The 15674-nt window shown below is 41.8% G+C and overlaps 1 protein-coding gene across 1 annotated transcript in view; it reads left to right on the plus strand.

The window, feature by feature from the left end:
* LOC108032117 (dopamine D2-like receptor) overlaps positions 1-8732 on the plus strand; it is a 31136-nt gene extending 22404 nt beyond the window's left edge. The window contains exons 3-6 of the mRNA XM_017105950.3: positions 468-696; positions 2625-2763; positions 2833-3213; positions 7348-8732. Of these exons, the coding sequence (XP_016961439.2) occupies positions 468-696; positions 2625-2763; positions 2833-3213; positions 7348-8698 (2100 nt within the window). The 3' untranslated portion in view covers positions 8699-8732. The remainder of the gene's footprint in view (positions 1-467; positions 697-2624; positions 2764-2832; positions 3214-7347) is intronic.
* Positions 8733-15674: the final 6942 nt, after the last annotated feature.

Genomic DNA, 15674 nt, shown 5'->3' on the forward strand with positions numbered 1-15674 from the left:
TTTAATGCATTTTTATAGTTAAAGCTTTGCTTTTCATATAAAGGCTTCCTTTTCTCATATTTATTTATGTACATTAAGTAAGATGTATAAGATGAAGTATTTTTGTATAAGATGAATTTGTATTTTCAAAATCCCATGAAAAAGTACTTTAAATATTTTATTTTTAAAATTTGTAATTTATATATTTTGTTTCCGAAAGTAAACCCCCTGTAAACCCTTCATTCAATGGCTTAAATTCCCGGCGAATTTCTTGGCAAACTAAGGAATCTTTAAACTAAAATTTTCCTTGATTAGATTTCTCTGAAAACTAAAGACTGTCCAAAAACGAAATGATTATATCCCATGTTAACCCAGTAATTAAAACGCAAAGCAAGACAAATGCCGAAAATGTGCTGTGGATATGTGTGTGGACCTTACTTACCCAAATTAATTCCAGTCCTGCCTCGCTATCTGCCTTTTGATTCCAGAATCACGCCTCGGTGCTGGTGAATGGAACTTGCCAGATACCGGATCCGGTGTACAAGCTGGTCGGCTCCATTGTGTGCTTCTACATTCCGCTGGGCGTGATGCTGCTGACATATTGCCTGACCGTCCGCCTTCTGGCCCGGCAGCGCCAGAACCTGGGTGGTGGCCAGCAGACGGCAGCCGCCACCCCCGGATGGGCCAGTGGGTGGCTGGGCCAGGCGCCGGCCTTGGGTAAGCATCCTGTTCTTTTATTTTACCACACCACCCCGCTTCCTCGCCCAGTAGTGCCAAGCGAAGGGCTGCAGCAGCTTAATATGATTTTCAGTTTGCCTAAAATTTGCATTTCGTTCTTGGTTGCACTTTTTTCCTGTACTCAAAACTTTACATGGCACTCGAGAAAAGGGGCGTAGCGGAAAAGTGTTGAAAGGGGGGCCAGGAACAGGGACAGGGAAAGGACAACACTAGACAAACAATGCAGAGACATGTGCCGGATACTCCCTGAGTCCTTGTCCCAGGGATTTCATGGGCCCAAAGTGCGACTAAGCCGCAGCAATGCACACAAAATCGACATTGCCGTCGACATTGAACCGGATGGATAGGGGTAAACACTCCAGAACAGCACTACCGCCCACCACCCACCATCCACTCACCCACACAAACCCTACAAATAGGAGGAAAATCCGGCCCATATGTGTAGATAGCTAATTTCCACGTTGCCATGAATCGAAAGCCAGCAACGTAAATGGCTTGTAATGCTCTGAGAGCTTTTCTGTAGTGCTCAACTAGTTTTTAAACCGAAGTTTCTGGCTCCAACTTTTCAACGAGGGCTCGTTAAAATAACGCAGAGGTGGGCCATTTTCAAATTTAAGAATGGGATATATACGAAATTTACAAGTTGATGTAATCGATATTTTCTAAGGAACACAGTAAAAAATATTTCTTTATTTCTATCATCTTTATGATACTTAATCGGGGAATGACATTACGTAAATATTTTCAAAAATTATAAAGCTATTAATAGTGAAGATAAATAGATTTTTTAAAGATGTCCATTTGGTGATTATTTTTTATAATTAATTGTGATTTGGATTTAATAATAGTAGGATTTCTTACATTTCGTAGATTCTCACTTTTCTTAAGCTTTGAGCCCGAGCAATCTAGGATCCCCCGTTTCCATTATCCCTCCACAATTCAATGGAGCAGATTCAATTTATTTTAAGCATAACTAAGTGGCTCCTAGTGCCTTTGTCTGCCCGCAGAATTTATTCAGCAATGTTCCCATTTTTCATCCGATTGGATTGGTTGATTCCCGGGGGGACAGAGAGTAATTTTCTGGGGGCCAGCCGAGAGCTGGGGATGCCGAAAGTCAATACAGACGGGGAATATTTAATGGCCTGGTGACTGCAGCTGAATCGCATGCACTGCAGGGCATTTCGCCGAGTCGTAGCGAGCATTTAGGGGCTGCTCGCAGGACGCGGTGTCCCCGATTCGTTTGAGTGGATTTGGAGCCTCAGCTGCAAGTATTAGGGTCTCTGTGTGGGTGTGAGTGTGTATCTGTGAGTGTTCGGACGCGACTGTGTTGGTGCCCGGGATTTGGGCAGTTATTTTAAGCCAAATCTCTGCTGTAAAGCGTCCGCATTTGGGCCAGGCACGTAGGGGAATTTTCCAGATTGTTCATTTTACATAGAGGGAAAAAAAGACTACCTGCTAGGCAAGAACTCTAGTTAATGTTCGATATTATTGTATAAAATTTAAGCTTCGAAAAGTTTTATAAAGGAATTAAATATCTAGAAATTTGGTAAAGATTTTAAACCTACAGTGAAAACATTAGCCTCCTAAAACTTAAATCCTTAAGTTTTATCATATTCAGGAAAGGATATTTTAATCAGTTGTGTAGTGTAAATATATCTTCCAATAACCCTTCAATTATTAATCTTTTTTGAAAGGAAATATTTAAGTTGGAGTTTTGATTCGAAGAGTATAGGTTTATATATTTCTAAATAATTTCCCTCTGTGCACAACTTAAAGGCGATATTGGAGTGTGTGCTCGTGCGAGTTTATTAGCGCATTTGTGACTTTTCGTAGCGTACTATTGGGCTGACTGCATTTTAATGGAAACTGTAGATGCATTGCGTTTAACCCGTGTTCGTGCTTCACAGAACGGCGATGCACCTGGCGACGCCTACTGAAGCCGGGTCCGGGGAACGCCTCCTCAGTGCTGCACGCCCACTCCGCCAATTCCACGGACACGGATCTCAGCACTTTGGATAACCACGAGCTTTGGCTGCCCGATTCCAGGTGGGCCACCTTCGCACTCAGTGCTGCTGTATAAATAACCATATATATGTATATTATTTGTATTTGCAGCATAAAGGAGCCCACGCCCACGACGATGACGGCCTTGCATCAGTTTGGAGCCGAGATGCTGAAGCTCTCCCGCGGTCTGGAGTCAGTGGCCTCGTCATCCACCACCGGTTCGCCCACCAAATCCGAATTTTCCCTATCGAACCACCTGCAGATGCAGTTCCCCAGCAGTCCCCAGCGATACGCCACCCACCTGCAGCAGTCCCACCAGCAGCAGCACAACCACCAGCCGTATCCTGGCAGTGTGTACCACCAGCAGGTATCCCCCAAAGGTCGCCAGGGCACCACGGCGTTGGGGATGTCCACCACCACGCTGGGTATCGAGCGGGAGAGCACCCGGAACTCCTTGGCCAGCAGTCGCATGGGCGGCGAGCAGAGCGACGGGTAAGTGGGGGATCCTCGACGGGAGGTCCTTTAAATCATATTTATTATGTGTTCAGAAGTTCACTTAGTCATCATAGTCCTCTCCTTTCTTTAAAAATGTATGTTAGACGCCTTTATTCAGCAGGGGAAATATTTGAGTTGGCGTAACATAAACTATCTCGACAAGTTCCGATAATATCCACACTTATAAAAATTATTATAGTAAACCACAGATTTTATATTAAACTTACAAATTTCAGATAATGCTTTTAATCATATGTAATTAGATTTTTATGTGGTATTCCTTTTTGTATATATACAAATAGTGTATTAAATACGTCAATTAAATATGACCAGATTTATATAATTTATTTTCTAAATAGATTTAAACATATTTATGATTAAATAATCGTTTGAATATGCATATGTTTATTTTTCATCTATTTCTTTATAAGTGTACTCTGGTTATTTATTATAAAAAAGTAAAATGTGCAAGCTTATAACATATCAGGTTTAATACCAGAGTAAAATATGAAAAAAAATAATTAAGGCACTTACAAACTTCTTTAATATTTTAATATAATTCTCTAATATTTAATGAGCGATTATCCTTGACTTTAAACCTTTTAAAACCTTCTATAGAAACAATTTAATTTGTTCCTCACTTAACCAGCAGATTCTGCATTGTCACAAATAATATTATCACAGACAATTAAATTCATTTAACTTTATCCCTTTGCGTGCGTCTCAAGTTTCAGTTATATTTTGTTAAGACCCTCGAAAAAACGCAGACAATTGTGTTTGTGAAGGAAATCCTGCGAAGTACCTGGGAGAAAGTAAAGTTTCGTTCGCTTTTCACCTGACAAAAGGACAAACAGCTGCGACCGGCAAACCGTTTTGCCAGAGTGATCCTTTCCAGTCGCTCGTTGGTCCTTTGTTGCCGCAGTCTCAGTCGCTTTTCGAGTCCCATTTTCCCAGTTTTCCCGCTTTTCCCGCCTTTTGGGTAACAATTTCAGGCCAAGTGTGCTGACCACACCGAAAGCCAAGGAAACTGCTCACCTCGAGTCCTGTTTGCGACTCGTTTACTTTCTCCTTTTCCATTTATTTCTTGTTGTGGGCGCTCCTTTTTGTGGCATTGCCTTTTATTGTCCTTCTGCTTTCGACTTGTGAAATTTTTCGTAATAATTAATTTTTTTTTAACGTTTTCGTTTCTTTTTTGTCAGACCAAACAGTTTTTTATTTCACTTTTTGGGTAAAAGGCGGAGGTGCTCCCTTTTTATTTGGCATTCGAGCCGCTCAAGTGATTTTGGCGTCGGCTGAGGCCTTTTGCTTAAATGTGTTTTTCATTAATTTTCTAATTTTAGTCGACTGGCTTATGTCGGGCTAAGAAATGCGACGAGAAATTCAATTAAAAAATTGAAATCACAGCAGACGAATATTTTTATACAGCCAAGAATGTAATAAGAAATCGGATGGTTAGTCAGGTGGAAATGATATCGAAGAGCAGTTGCTTATGATAAGATACGCCGAAAGTCTAGAAGTCTTTAAATAAAATCAGCAATTGTTTACTTTAACAGCATATATTTTCATTCATTTACTTTTATAATAATTAAACTTTTTTCTTTAGTATTCCATTGCTTTTTATCTACCTCACTTCATTTAAATACGGAGCTTTAATGTCTTAAATTTCGTGTTCGACTTTTGAGCAAGAATAAAGAGCAGCTTAACTTTCGGAATGACTGAACATTTTATCCCGTTCATATTTTCCCTTTTAACCAATCCCCGATGCACGTTTATATCATATATCACTGTGACTGGGCGGCTTTTATCCGACTCGGTGGAATATTGGGTATTGTGCCTCATATATCTGCCACATTGTTTGACAGTTGAACGAATTTGCACAATCAATAAAATGGATTTCGGCTTCGGCTGCCTTTTGTGCTCTTTTTGCCACTGGATGGGATGCAAAGTGGTTGCAGGGAAACGGGGTCAAAGTCGAGTGGCTTTTAATTGTTGCACAATTTGTCGTCTCATGCGGCAAAGTTGACAAATGATGTTGGCGGCACTCTAATTTTCGGGGTTTGGCGAAAGTGCGTAGAACTTGGCTTCCCTTCGCTTCACATACACAAGATTTTGCCGGCGGTCCCTCTGTGATGTCCTGATGAGCTCGGCAGCTGTTTAATTCCTTTGTGGCTCAAACAATAACAAAGTTGGCATCAGCCCGGCTTTGTTTCACTTGCATAATGAGCACATCGCCCCATCCCTCCCTGAGCCCATTTCCAACGCATCTCAATTTATGCGCACGTCGCGTGCAAACAAATCAAAAAACGCGAAGGATGCATAATGAGCTGACATCCTTATCCAGCGTCTTGGTCCCCAGGCATCCCCGATGCCTGCCCTCCACTCCCACTTCCACCCCCATTTCCATCTCCACTTGGCCTCCTGTCTGCTAACGCCTTCATTAGCAGCCAACCACGCCCCGCCCGCCGTCTTGGCCAAATAAGTTGGCTCGCATTTGCATGCAAGGCAAACGGGCGGCAAGACAAAAACCGCAAAGGCAGCCTGCAAATTTATGCGCTTTATTAAAATGAATGCAAAATGAGCCGAAGAAGGGAGCCTGCCCACTGCAGAGAAAAAAATAAAAACCTATTTATTGCAAGTAATAAATGATTGGAAATTTGTCTTTTTTTTGCATTGCCCAAAATACTAATTATTTTTGTTAAAAATTAAGATATTTGTTTTTGTCCAAAAACGGATATTTTTCTTTCACCTTTTTTGGTGTAACATTGACAAATATGGTCCGAAACTTAAAAGACGCACCGTTTTGGACAGATAACAAGCCAGATAACTGATCGCAGTCTTTTTTCAGCTGATTCTCAAAACTAAATTTTTTTCCATATTTTGACTTTTTTTGCAAGGGGTAGCATCGTCATTTTTGGCGAAAAGTAAAGTAGTCAAAAATAAAATTTTTTAGGTGTGAATGGCAAGTCGTTTGAAATTTTATTACGAGTTCAACAAGGTATGGCATTCCATTTTTGGACCAATACTTTTCTTGATTCGCCCAAAATACTGATTATTTTTGGGTGGAAAATGTTGACTTTAGATTTTACGAAAAACTGATATTTTTCTTTGACAATTTTTGGTGTAATTTGGTTTAAAACCAAAAAGTCACGCTGTTTTGAACAGAAAACAAGCTAGTTAATTGATCGCAGTCATTTTCTTGCTGATTATGTAAACTTTAATTTTTTTCATGTTTTGACTTTTTTGCAAGGGCATCGTCATTTTTTGTGAAAAATGGTCAAAAATAAAATTTTTAGTTGTGAATGGCAAGTTGTTCCAATTTTTATTACGAGTTCAACAAGGTATGGCGTTCCATTTTTGGACCAATACTCTTCTTGTTTCGTGCAAAATACTGATTATTTTTGGGTGTAAAATAATATCTTTGGTTTTTGGCGAAAACCCAAAATTTTTCTTAGACCTTTTTCGGTGAAACTTTATTACTAGCACACCATTTAGAAAATATTATTCTAGAGAAACTCGTCAATAAATTTTCCAGTGTACCTCAAACAACCGTGCAAATGAAAGGAAAACTCTGAAGGAAAAATGTTAGACGGCGTGCGACCACAAAGCGCAAGCACAAAAAATGTTGCCTACTTCGCAGCGTGCTGAAACACTGCACAGGTGAAAGAAACGAGCTGACCACAAAGCGTGTTGCTGTTGTTGAATTGCTGTTAGCGAGTGTTCACTGCATGGTTTTAGGCGCTCCACCTCCGAATAGAGTTTTGCCAATTGGCTGCGCAATTTTAATTAAAAATGTACAGCGCCGAGGGACAGAAAAAATTCAGGGAGCAGAAGTCGGAGGAAAGTGACACGGAAATGGGTACTAAATCAATAAATCGGTGGGATACAAAATAGACATATTTTATATATGTGCCGGCATAAATAACACCGCATGGTTTCCTCTGAATTGTATGGCTTGCAGCTTAATCACATTAAAAGCTTAGCAAAATAGGATTTTAAATTTAAAGCGTATTACAATTGTGCAATCTGTTTCTTAGGCAGATTATCAAAATCATCGCTTCTATACCGACATCTTTACTATTAAAAATGTATTAAATATTAAATTTAAATAAAAAAACTTCTTTCTATTTTTAGAACTCTTTCCCAACTTTCCCAACGATTGCGCGCGTATAAGAAGCGCCGGAGGGCTTCATCGGCAGTTCCAGGACGAGATCGACGCTCCGGCCACGAGGATGCGGACGAGGACTTGGACACTCCCACCTCCACTCTGCGCCGGCACAAGCGCCACAACAGCCTGCCCAAGAACGCACTCTACCCGCGACACACCACCGTACAGGAGAGCCTCGATGACGACGACGACGAGGACGAGGAGGTGAGTTCCCGGAACAAGGATCAGCAGGACCACAAGACCAAGGGCTGCCACTCGGACACCGAGCTGGATCCTCCGCAGAAGGCAAAGCAGTGCCACATAGCTGGCCAGAATCACCAGACGGACTACCTGCAGCTGCCCTCCGTATGCACCTGTCCCTATTTCGGAGACAGACCGCTCCAGAATTGTGTGAAAACGGCCGAGGTAAAGATCGTCTCATCCGCCTTCCGGGTGACCACCACCACGACCACGGCGGTGAGCAGTTCTCCAAGCGAAATGGAGCTGCTCATGTGCAGTGGTGGCAACAAGAAGTCCCTGACCTCCAGTGTGAGTGCTGGAATGACTGGCGGAGGCTCGGCAGCCGGAGGAGCAGGACCTCCTGCTACAATTGGCTCCACACTCAGTCCGCATTCTGTCCACAATCAGGGCAGCTCACTGACGGTTCAGAGCGACAGCAGTGGCTATTTGGCGGCTCCTGGGACTCCCTGTCCGGGGAGACGAAAGTTAAGCATATCGAAAACAGCCTCGGTAGTCACCTGGGACTCCAGCCGCCATCGCCGGCGGGGCAGCAGCTTTGGCGGCGTCCGAACCTCTCTCCTGCTCACGCCCACTAAGACAGCCACACCAACCACCTCGTCCACCCCCCTGAGAAGATCGGCCACGCTGAGGAGCCACCAGAACATGAACTACCAGGGAGCAGGAGATTGTGGTGGCAAGACTAGAAACACCACATCCTCGCCCTGTATGCTGCAAAGACAGCAGACGGTGAGGTCGCATCACTCGCGGAACTCCAGTGTGATCTCCAGGAACTCCTCGCGCCACGGCAGGATCATCCGACTAGAGCAAAAGGCCACCAAGGTGTTAGGCGTGGTATTTTTTACCTTCGTCATCCTGTGGTCGCCCTTCTTCGTCCTCAATCTCCTGCCCACCGTGTGTGCGGAGTGCGAGGAGCGCATTAGCCATTGGGTCTTCGATGTGGTCACCTGGCTGGGCTATGCCAGTTCGATGGTTAACCCCATCTTCTACACCATCTTCAACAAGGTGTTCCGGCAGGCGTTCAAGAAGGTCCTGTTGTGCCGGTATTCCAGCACGAGTGCCTGGCGACCCAGTAGATAGCAGACGCCCGTGAAACCGGGGAAACTGAAGTCGAATCCCCATACCCCGCACAAGTGCGCCAGTGTGGACTTCCAGGAATCCACAGCCCCAGTGAGGGGGGTGCTCAAAAGAAGTGTGGCGGTGGCAAGTGACATATAAGTCGGTCATCTCCCCTGCGGTCCACCGCACAACGTGTCGTATACACAATCCCAGAAGGATGCCAATGCCCACTCCACCGGCCAGCACGTGTGTTTCCTTGGGGCTTAAACGCTTATGTGCCTCTAATTAATTTCAAATTCAATTTGCATGCCATTGAAAACACATGGATTGGAGTCCAGAAGACTCCCCAGATCCGTTCCCCGCAGGACTGCCAAGGATGTGGGATTAAGTTGGCCGCAGACAACGGCATAACGAGCATAGTGCCCTTATACACTCTGTGGTTCCTCTGCGAATTACAATTTCCCCTGGCTCCCAGCAGACGGTGAGGATGCAATTAATTGCGGAATGTTTGTTTTGCGATAATATAATCCTGGAAACCGCATTAACTTTTGTGGAAATGCTGTTTAGTGGTCGGTTAAACTCAAGTGCACAGACATTTAAAACCATTTATAGGAAATTCCCTTTCGAATGTCAGAGACGTTTTAGTAGTCTAAAGGTTTTTGTGTTTTAAAACGTGTGTAGAGACTAGACAATCTATAAAAAAGTTATTTGAACTTAGATAAGTTTTTAAAGATTGTATTCCCTTTTCTCAATAGTAATTTTTAAAAAAGTTCTGTTGAAATCTAATGGAGCTGTGCCAAACTTCCATCGAATAACTTGATTTTTATCAGCATTTTGAAATTTTTAAATGCTATTTAAAGTTGCGAAAATTCCCAACTTAATAAATAGTTTATGCTTCGAAGCCCATAAACTTTGGCAAATTTAACGTTTATTTCACTTTCCTTATACGGATTCTTTAAATTTTCCCAAACACAAATGTCGCCGTGCCAAAGTCCAATCGATAAATGCTATTTTGTTCGGCATTTAGCAATTATGCATTAAATTTATGTCGAATTTCCCACCCGCAAATGCACAAAGAATTTCATTGGCCACCATTAAAGTAACCGACACGTACACAAATCCACGGCAATTTGTGACTTTTGTTGTTTGTTCGTGTGGCTGCCGCCGCTGCTCTTGGCCCGGCAGATTGCTATTTTTATTTGAAAAGTTCATTCATTTTGTTTTATTTCTGTGGCCAAATGAAAAATTTCAGCTGGTCACGTAAGAATTTGACGGTCAGGATGTGAATGTGGACCTCAAGGAGCCAGCAGTGGCGGTGCCCAGAAGGTAGGAGCCCGAGGCAGCCCAGACGAAGACGATGGGCAAGTCGGAGCAGCTGGCTGAAGGACATCAAACAACAAGGGGCCAACTGTAATAACGAAAGCCGGATGAAAGTTTCCAATGTGCTGCCAAGTTTTAAAGCCCCTGATGAGCGGTCGCGGGATGGGAATGGGGAGGCAAATGATAGGTAATGACGCCATTAGTGGCAGCCACTCAAAGGCCCCGTCTCGATGACACCTCGCAAAACAGCCGGCAAAAATGTGTACTGCCATTTTTGCCGACAAATTTTTGGCGCCCACCCCCTTTCCGAACTTTGCACAGCAGGCTGCTGGAGACAGACATAAGGAAACGCCCGTGGCACTTGGAAATTTATAGCAATTTTATCGCCGGCGGAAATATTTTTTCCACTTCATTGAATCCTTGGCGGGATCGAGTCGGTTCGTTGGCAAAAAGTGTCGCACTCGGGCAACTTCATTGAACTTTAATGGCAGCCCGCCGGGCAAACAACAAAGGCCGTCAGAGACAGTCGTTCGGGCCAGGTCCTAACCCACTTCCGTTTCCTCTACGGCCTCTCCTTCCGCTGATTCGGCAACATATGCTCGTTTGGGGGCGAGAAAATAAAAAACAAACAGTGGGAAGTCCATTACAGCAGGCCAAAAACCTTGGAAAAGTTTTGAGGGAGTGTAAATAGTGGATTGTCAAAATGTAGCTTAGATATCATATTCTAAATTGTTTATCTCCTTAGGCAATTTACCTAGAAAGACTATTTCATATCCAGAAAAACAAGCAGTATGAAATGCATTACTGCAAGCCGAATACCTTGGAAATGTTTTGATAGATCTTAAAAAGTGTGGTATTAGAAACTTTCTTGTTTTTCCTATCCGAAGTTGTTTACCTTCTTAGGTAATTTCCCTAGAGAGGCTATTACAAAATCAAATCACAACAAAAATCTGAGCTAAACTGCTTTTCTGCGAGGACTATTACCAAAAACTTTTCCAGCTGGATTTCTCTGACCACAAAGCTCTAAAAACTTTTAAAGTTACCAAAAAAGACCTAAACAATAGACAAGTTTTTGATAGTAGCAAATACTCAACACATCTAAATCGAACCGTTGTCTGCAGCACATAAGACCTAGAACAATTACACAATAGCATAAGTTTAAAACGAATTTAAAACACAAACTCACAGCAACTTAAATATAACAAGTTATCGATGTTTTGATTGCTAAAGCTTACCCACTAAGAGTATAGTAACCATTGTACATTGTAGATTGATCATTGGTTTATGGAGAATAAATCAAGAAAGGGGAGTATTGTGACAAAACGCTTTTACCAGTAGTCCTAGCTATAAGGCGTGGCACTTCGCCGACGCAAACTCTGAACCTAATCTGATCTATGGAATAAGTAACTCTTGTAAATACCAGCAACCAACAACAATAACACCCTGGGGGCAATCAAGTTGTGTATTATCTGTGTGTTAGCCTAAGGAAGTAATTGGAGTCAAGGAACCCGTCAAGCCTTGCCCTGATTAGAATAGATTGATAGATTGCAGCTTGACCGGGTTGTTTTGTGATTTGCGGACAGACGGAACATATTTACGATTGAAGCACTAACTATCAAACACCTCCTCCAACAGGACAATGGGTAACCGAGAGCATTTTCTAAGGGGTCAAACTTAAGGTTTCCACACTGCGAAACTATCGAATTTGTTAAAGAATTTAGACAAGAAAACCCGAAACCGAGCTCAAGTTGCTTGTGCGTTTAACATAGATGTTTAATCAAAATCGCTTTCGCCGACATAAATATTGCAAAAGAGAAAGTCTAAATAGCCCGAAATGACATATCCCCCTATATAAGTGTGTATTTTACGGTAGCCATAGCTAAATCCTTCCTAAACTAAGTCAAAGACACTGAAACGTAGATAAAGAAATATGTGAAACATATTAGCTATAATGTATTATGATTTGTACAAATGTTTTCTGATTGTATTTGATTTGTATTAAATGTGGATTACATAAATTGCCGGCCAATGAGTTTTATTGAAAATATATATGCTGTATGAAGTGGTAATGTCGATGATGATTGCAATCTCACAAGCTGCCCGATAAACCCACTCATTAATACCCATATGAAATTCCACTCAATTAATCAACGGGTTGCAATGAAGGCAATTGGTTTTTTATACCAAGGTTAAACTAGAAGATACATTAAAAAGTTCAATTATTTCAGATCCCTAAATACCCTTTTAAACAGAAATCAGGTAAGAAAAATTGGAGAGAAACAAATCAATCTTTTTTTATATATCTTCTCCTGACCCTGGACGAATATTTTTGAATATTTTAAATTATTCTTTAAGACAAGTAAGCGGTGTCTACCTTTTTTCAAGCCAAAATCAGTCAACCATCATTTTAAAAGGTAGAGCTCCTAGAATAACTTTTTGCCTTAATTGATCTAAATCCGAGTTAAGTTGTGGGGTTTCTAATGGCATTAGAATGTTTTCCATTGACAGCCGCACGACAGCTGCAACTCAAATTCAATTTCCGCTGCCCACGTACTGTCCACTCAACCATGAGCGGATCCGCGGAGGGTTATGCGGGATACATCGCCCATTCGGATAAAAAAGTCAAGACAAGATGTATCGAAAGGGTGCCTGTTACAATAAAATCATGTATTTTATTCCAAGTACTTTATTTCTATTTAATAAATAGTTCCCACAACCCCCCTCACAACAAAATCCTGTCCCCGCCACTGCAACCAGCCCACGTTGCGCATACGACCGGTTGACCAGCGTGGGCGGCAGTCAAGGTTGCAGTGTGGGCGGTTCTCCCGGGACAGGACAAGCCAAGCCGAACAGAACCAAGCTGGCTGCATTAGCGTCACAAGTTAAACGATAATGATAATTATTCCCGGGCACTTGACAAATTAATGCAGGCTAATGCCGCACAAATTTTGTGCTCCAAGAGGCCGCAGAATTCCGCCAAAATCCTCCAACAAAAACCCGTAAAAAATGAGCAAAGTCAAAATTGCGACTACTCAGCGTCTCTTAATTTTATTTGCAGCTTTAGAGGCTCGTAAAGTAGCGCGGAACAGCGTAGAGGCCGTTTAATGGATTCCTTTTGCGTCCTGGCCTCTGCAGCCCCCTTTTAAAGAAAGAAGTCCCCTTCACTTGAGAAAAAAGTTGCCATAATAAACGCTTTTTGTGCGAAGCGACAGCGCCGCTACTTGAAATTTCTGGCCAAGAGTAGGCCTGCGGGTAGGCGGCAGAAATGGAAAGCAGTCCCGAAACTCTGAAGCACTTTCATGCGCTTTCAATCTGCATATGTGTGTGCTCAAAGGTGCGGGTGATAATAGTTTCTTTTTCCCTCATTTTTGCAAATATTTTCGAGTGCAAAAGCGGTTTGGTCCTGCTCTCGAGTCCGCGGGCCTGCAACGCAGCGGCAAGCGGATAAAAACCACTCACACTTGTTTGTTTATTGGTCGCACATATCAGCGGAACAACAAAGGAAGTAAAGCCGTTAAAATATTTTTGTTTCGTCGATAAAAAACAGAAGCAAAAGGGGTAAGCGACCACGTTTTACCCTACAAACTTAGGGAAAACAATATAAATATTAAATGTAATTGTAAATTAAATATGCACAATTATTAAATATGCAAGAGGTATTTCATAAAATATCCATAAAATATTTTATGTTTTTAAAATGGCAACCCAGAATAATAATAATACAAATATAAATAACAGAAATACTTAGTGTACCTTAAGGTGAATTATAAAATTTTTTTTTAAATATGCAACAAATCTTTTATAAAAAGTACATAAAATCTTTTAAGCTTTTACAGTGGTATTCCAGTACTCAGATGTTTGAGTAACAATAATAAAATAGAAACAGAAAAACAGAAATGCCCTAAACTGTGATATAAGAAACTATTAGGAGAGTTTTAAAGCACATGAAATTATCTTTTCCAAAAATCCTTAAAAAAAAATCTTTAAAAGTGGTATCAAAGTACTCTTAGTACTCAGATGTTTGGGAAACAATAATGGGGGCTCTGCAAATCTCTCTATTAAAAAACCAGGACTACAAAGCACCATCTCTACAAAAAGAGATCCCCTTGCATATTTGCCTCGAGAGATGGAACCCAAAATCAGCTTATGCAGACCACTTGGCTTTGAATGCCAAGGCTGATTGTGTAACAGGATTTCGCAGTCCTCATGTTCAATTGCCAACAAATTGTGTGTAGTTGCTGTTTCTGCTGAACTGCAGGGTATGAAAAGCCTCAGTGGCTGCAGATTCCCATTTACCAATGGCTTTCTACCAAATGGACATGCAGTGCTACATATAAATATATATAGATATGCAGTGGGAAAGCGGGGAAATCGTGCCACCTGCCATGAAAACTGTGTACAGCGATTGCATTGATTTATGGCCCAGATGCTGCTCCATGCCGCTTGTTGCGCACTTTATGGCCATTTCGATTGGCTCTTTGCATCAGCACAAAAGGCTGAATAGCAATGCCTTGCCTTTTGCCAAGTGCCATGCAATTCTGCAACATTTTAAAGCCGCTTTGCGGCAGAAAGGCAGTCCACACATCCTTACACCCACGGGTCCCCAAGAACCATGAGACTATAGTCACATTATGGCGAATAGCAATCAAATGGTAAGGCGATGACAATGGACGGTTGATAGCCGCAGGAACAGAGAATCTTACTCCACTGTTCCCAATTCCGCTTTCGTTTTCGAAGATTTTAAATAAATATAATTTTTGAAGTTACTTAAAAAGAAGCATATTTTATTCTTTTTTCTACAATTTAAAAGAGCATTTTTACTTTACAAAAAAACTTTTTAAACTTCAAATGTATATAGAAAAATACTTTCTGTTGTGATTTATAATTTCTTTCACTTTGTAGGCAAAGGTAAATATGGTTGAAAAAGAGTAAGAACAAAAATCACAGTTGTCTATGCAAAATAAAAGTTTCAATAGTCCCTGCTCACGATAAATACTTTTTTAGAAGATATTAGGACACTTTTATGTGGGATCTGCCATTTAAATTATGTAGAAGCCACAAATTCGATTTTAGTGATCTAATTTATCAACACAACAATTTTCTGTGTATATTAATTTTTAAATCTGAAGAAAACATCAAAGAAAATTCCGATGAATTTCAATGCCTTTGGTGTAATACCCAAAATCGAATTGGGAACAGAGCCCAGGCTTAGAAGGGCCAAAAGCTGCAGGCGGCTAATTGAAAGCTTGCATCTGAATGTGCCTGACAAATTGGCGAGCAGGTAAAGAAGCCGTTAACAAGGATATCCACTCACCGCCCACACGGCTCTCCTTAATGGGAAATTATATGCGGCTTTGTTTTGTTTGGCCCAGAGTGTGTGAGTGGGTGTGTGTGCCTTTCGTGGCAGGAAGGGGAGAAGGTGGGAGGGAAAGTCCTTTGTCCTGACCGCAGGCGAATACCCGTTGGCTGAATCGCTTGCAATTTATGTGACAGCATCAACACACTCGCAAACACACACCGCACATTTCGCAAAACCCCATTTATGTACCTTTGTGTGGGCCGACTGACATTGCGTATGCGACATGTTGCACAATCCGAAGGCAATTGCCCTCTGAATTTCACAATTACTCGCCCGGATGTGGACAACATGCAAATATAATATGAAGCAGCAATGAAA

Source organism: Drosophila biarmipes, chromosome 3R (assembly GCF_025231255.1).
Source record: "Drosophila biarmipes strain raj3 chromosome 3R, RU_DBia_V1.1, whole genome shotgun sequence".
Classification (NCBI taxonomy): domain Eukaryota; kingdom Metazoa; phylum Arthropoda; class Insecta; order Diptera; family Drosophilidae; genus Drosophila; species Drosophila biarmipes.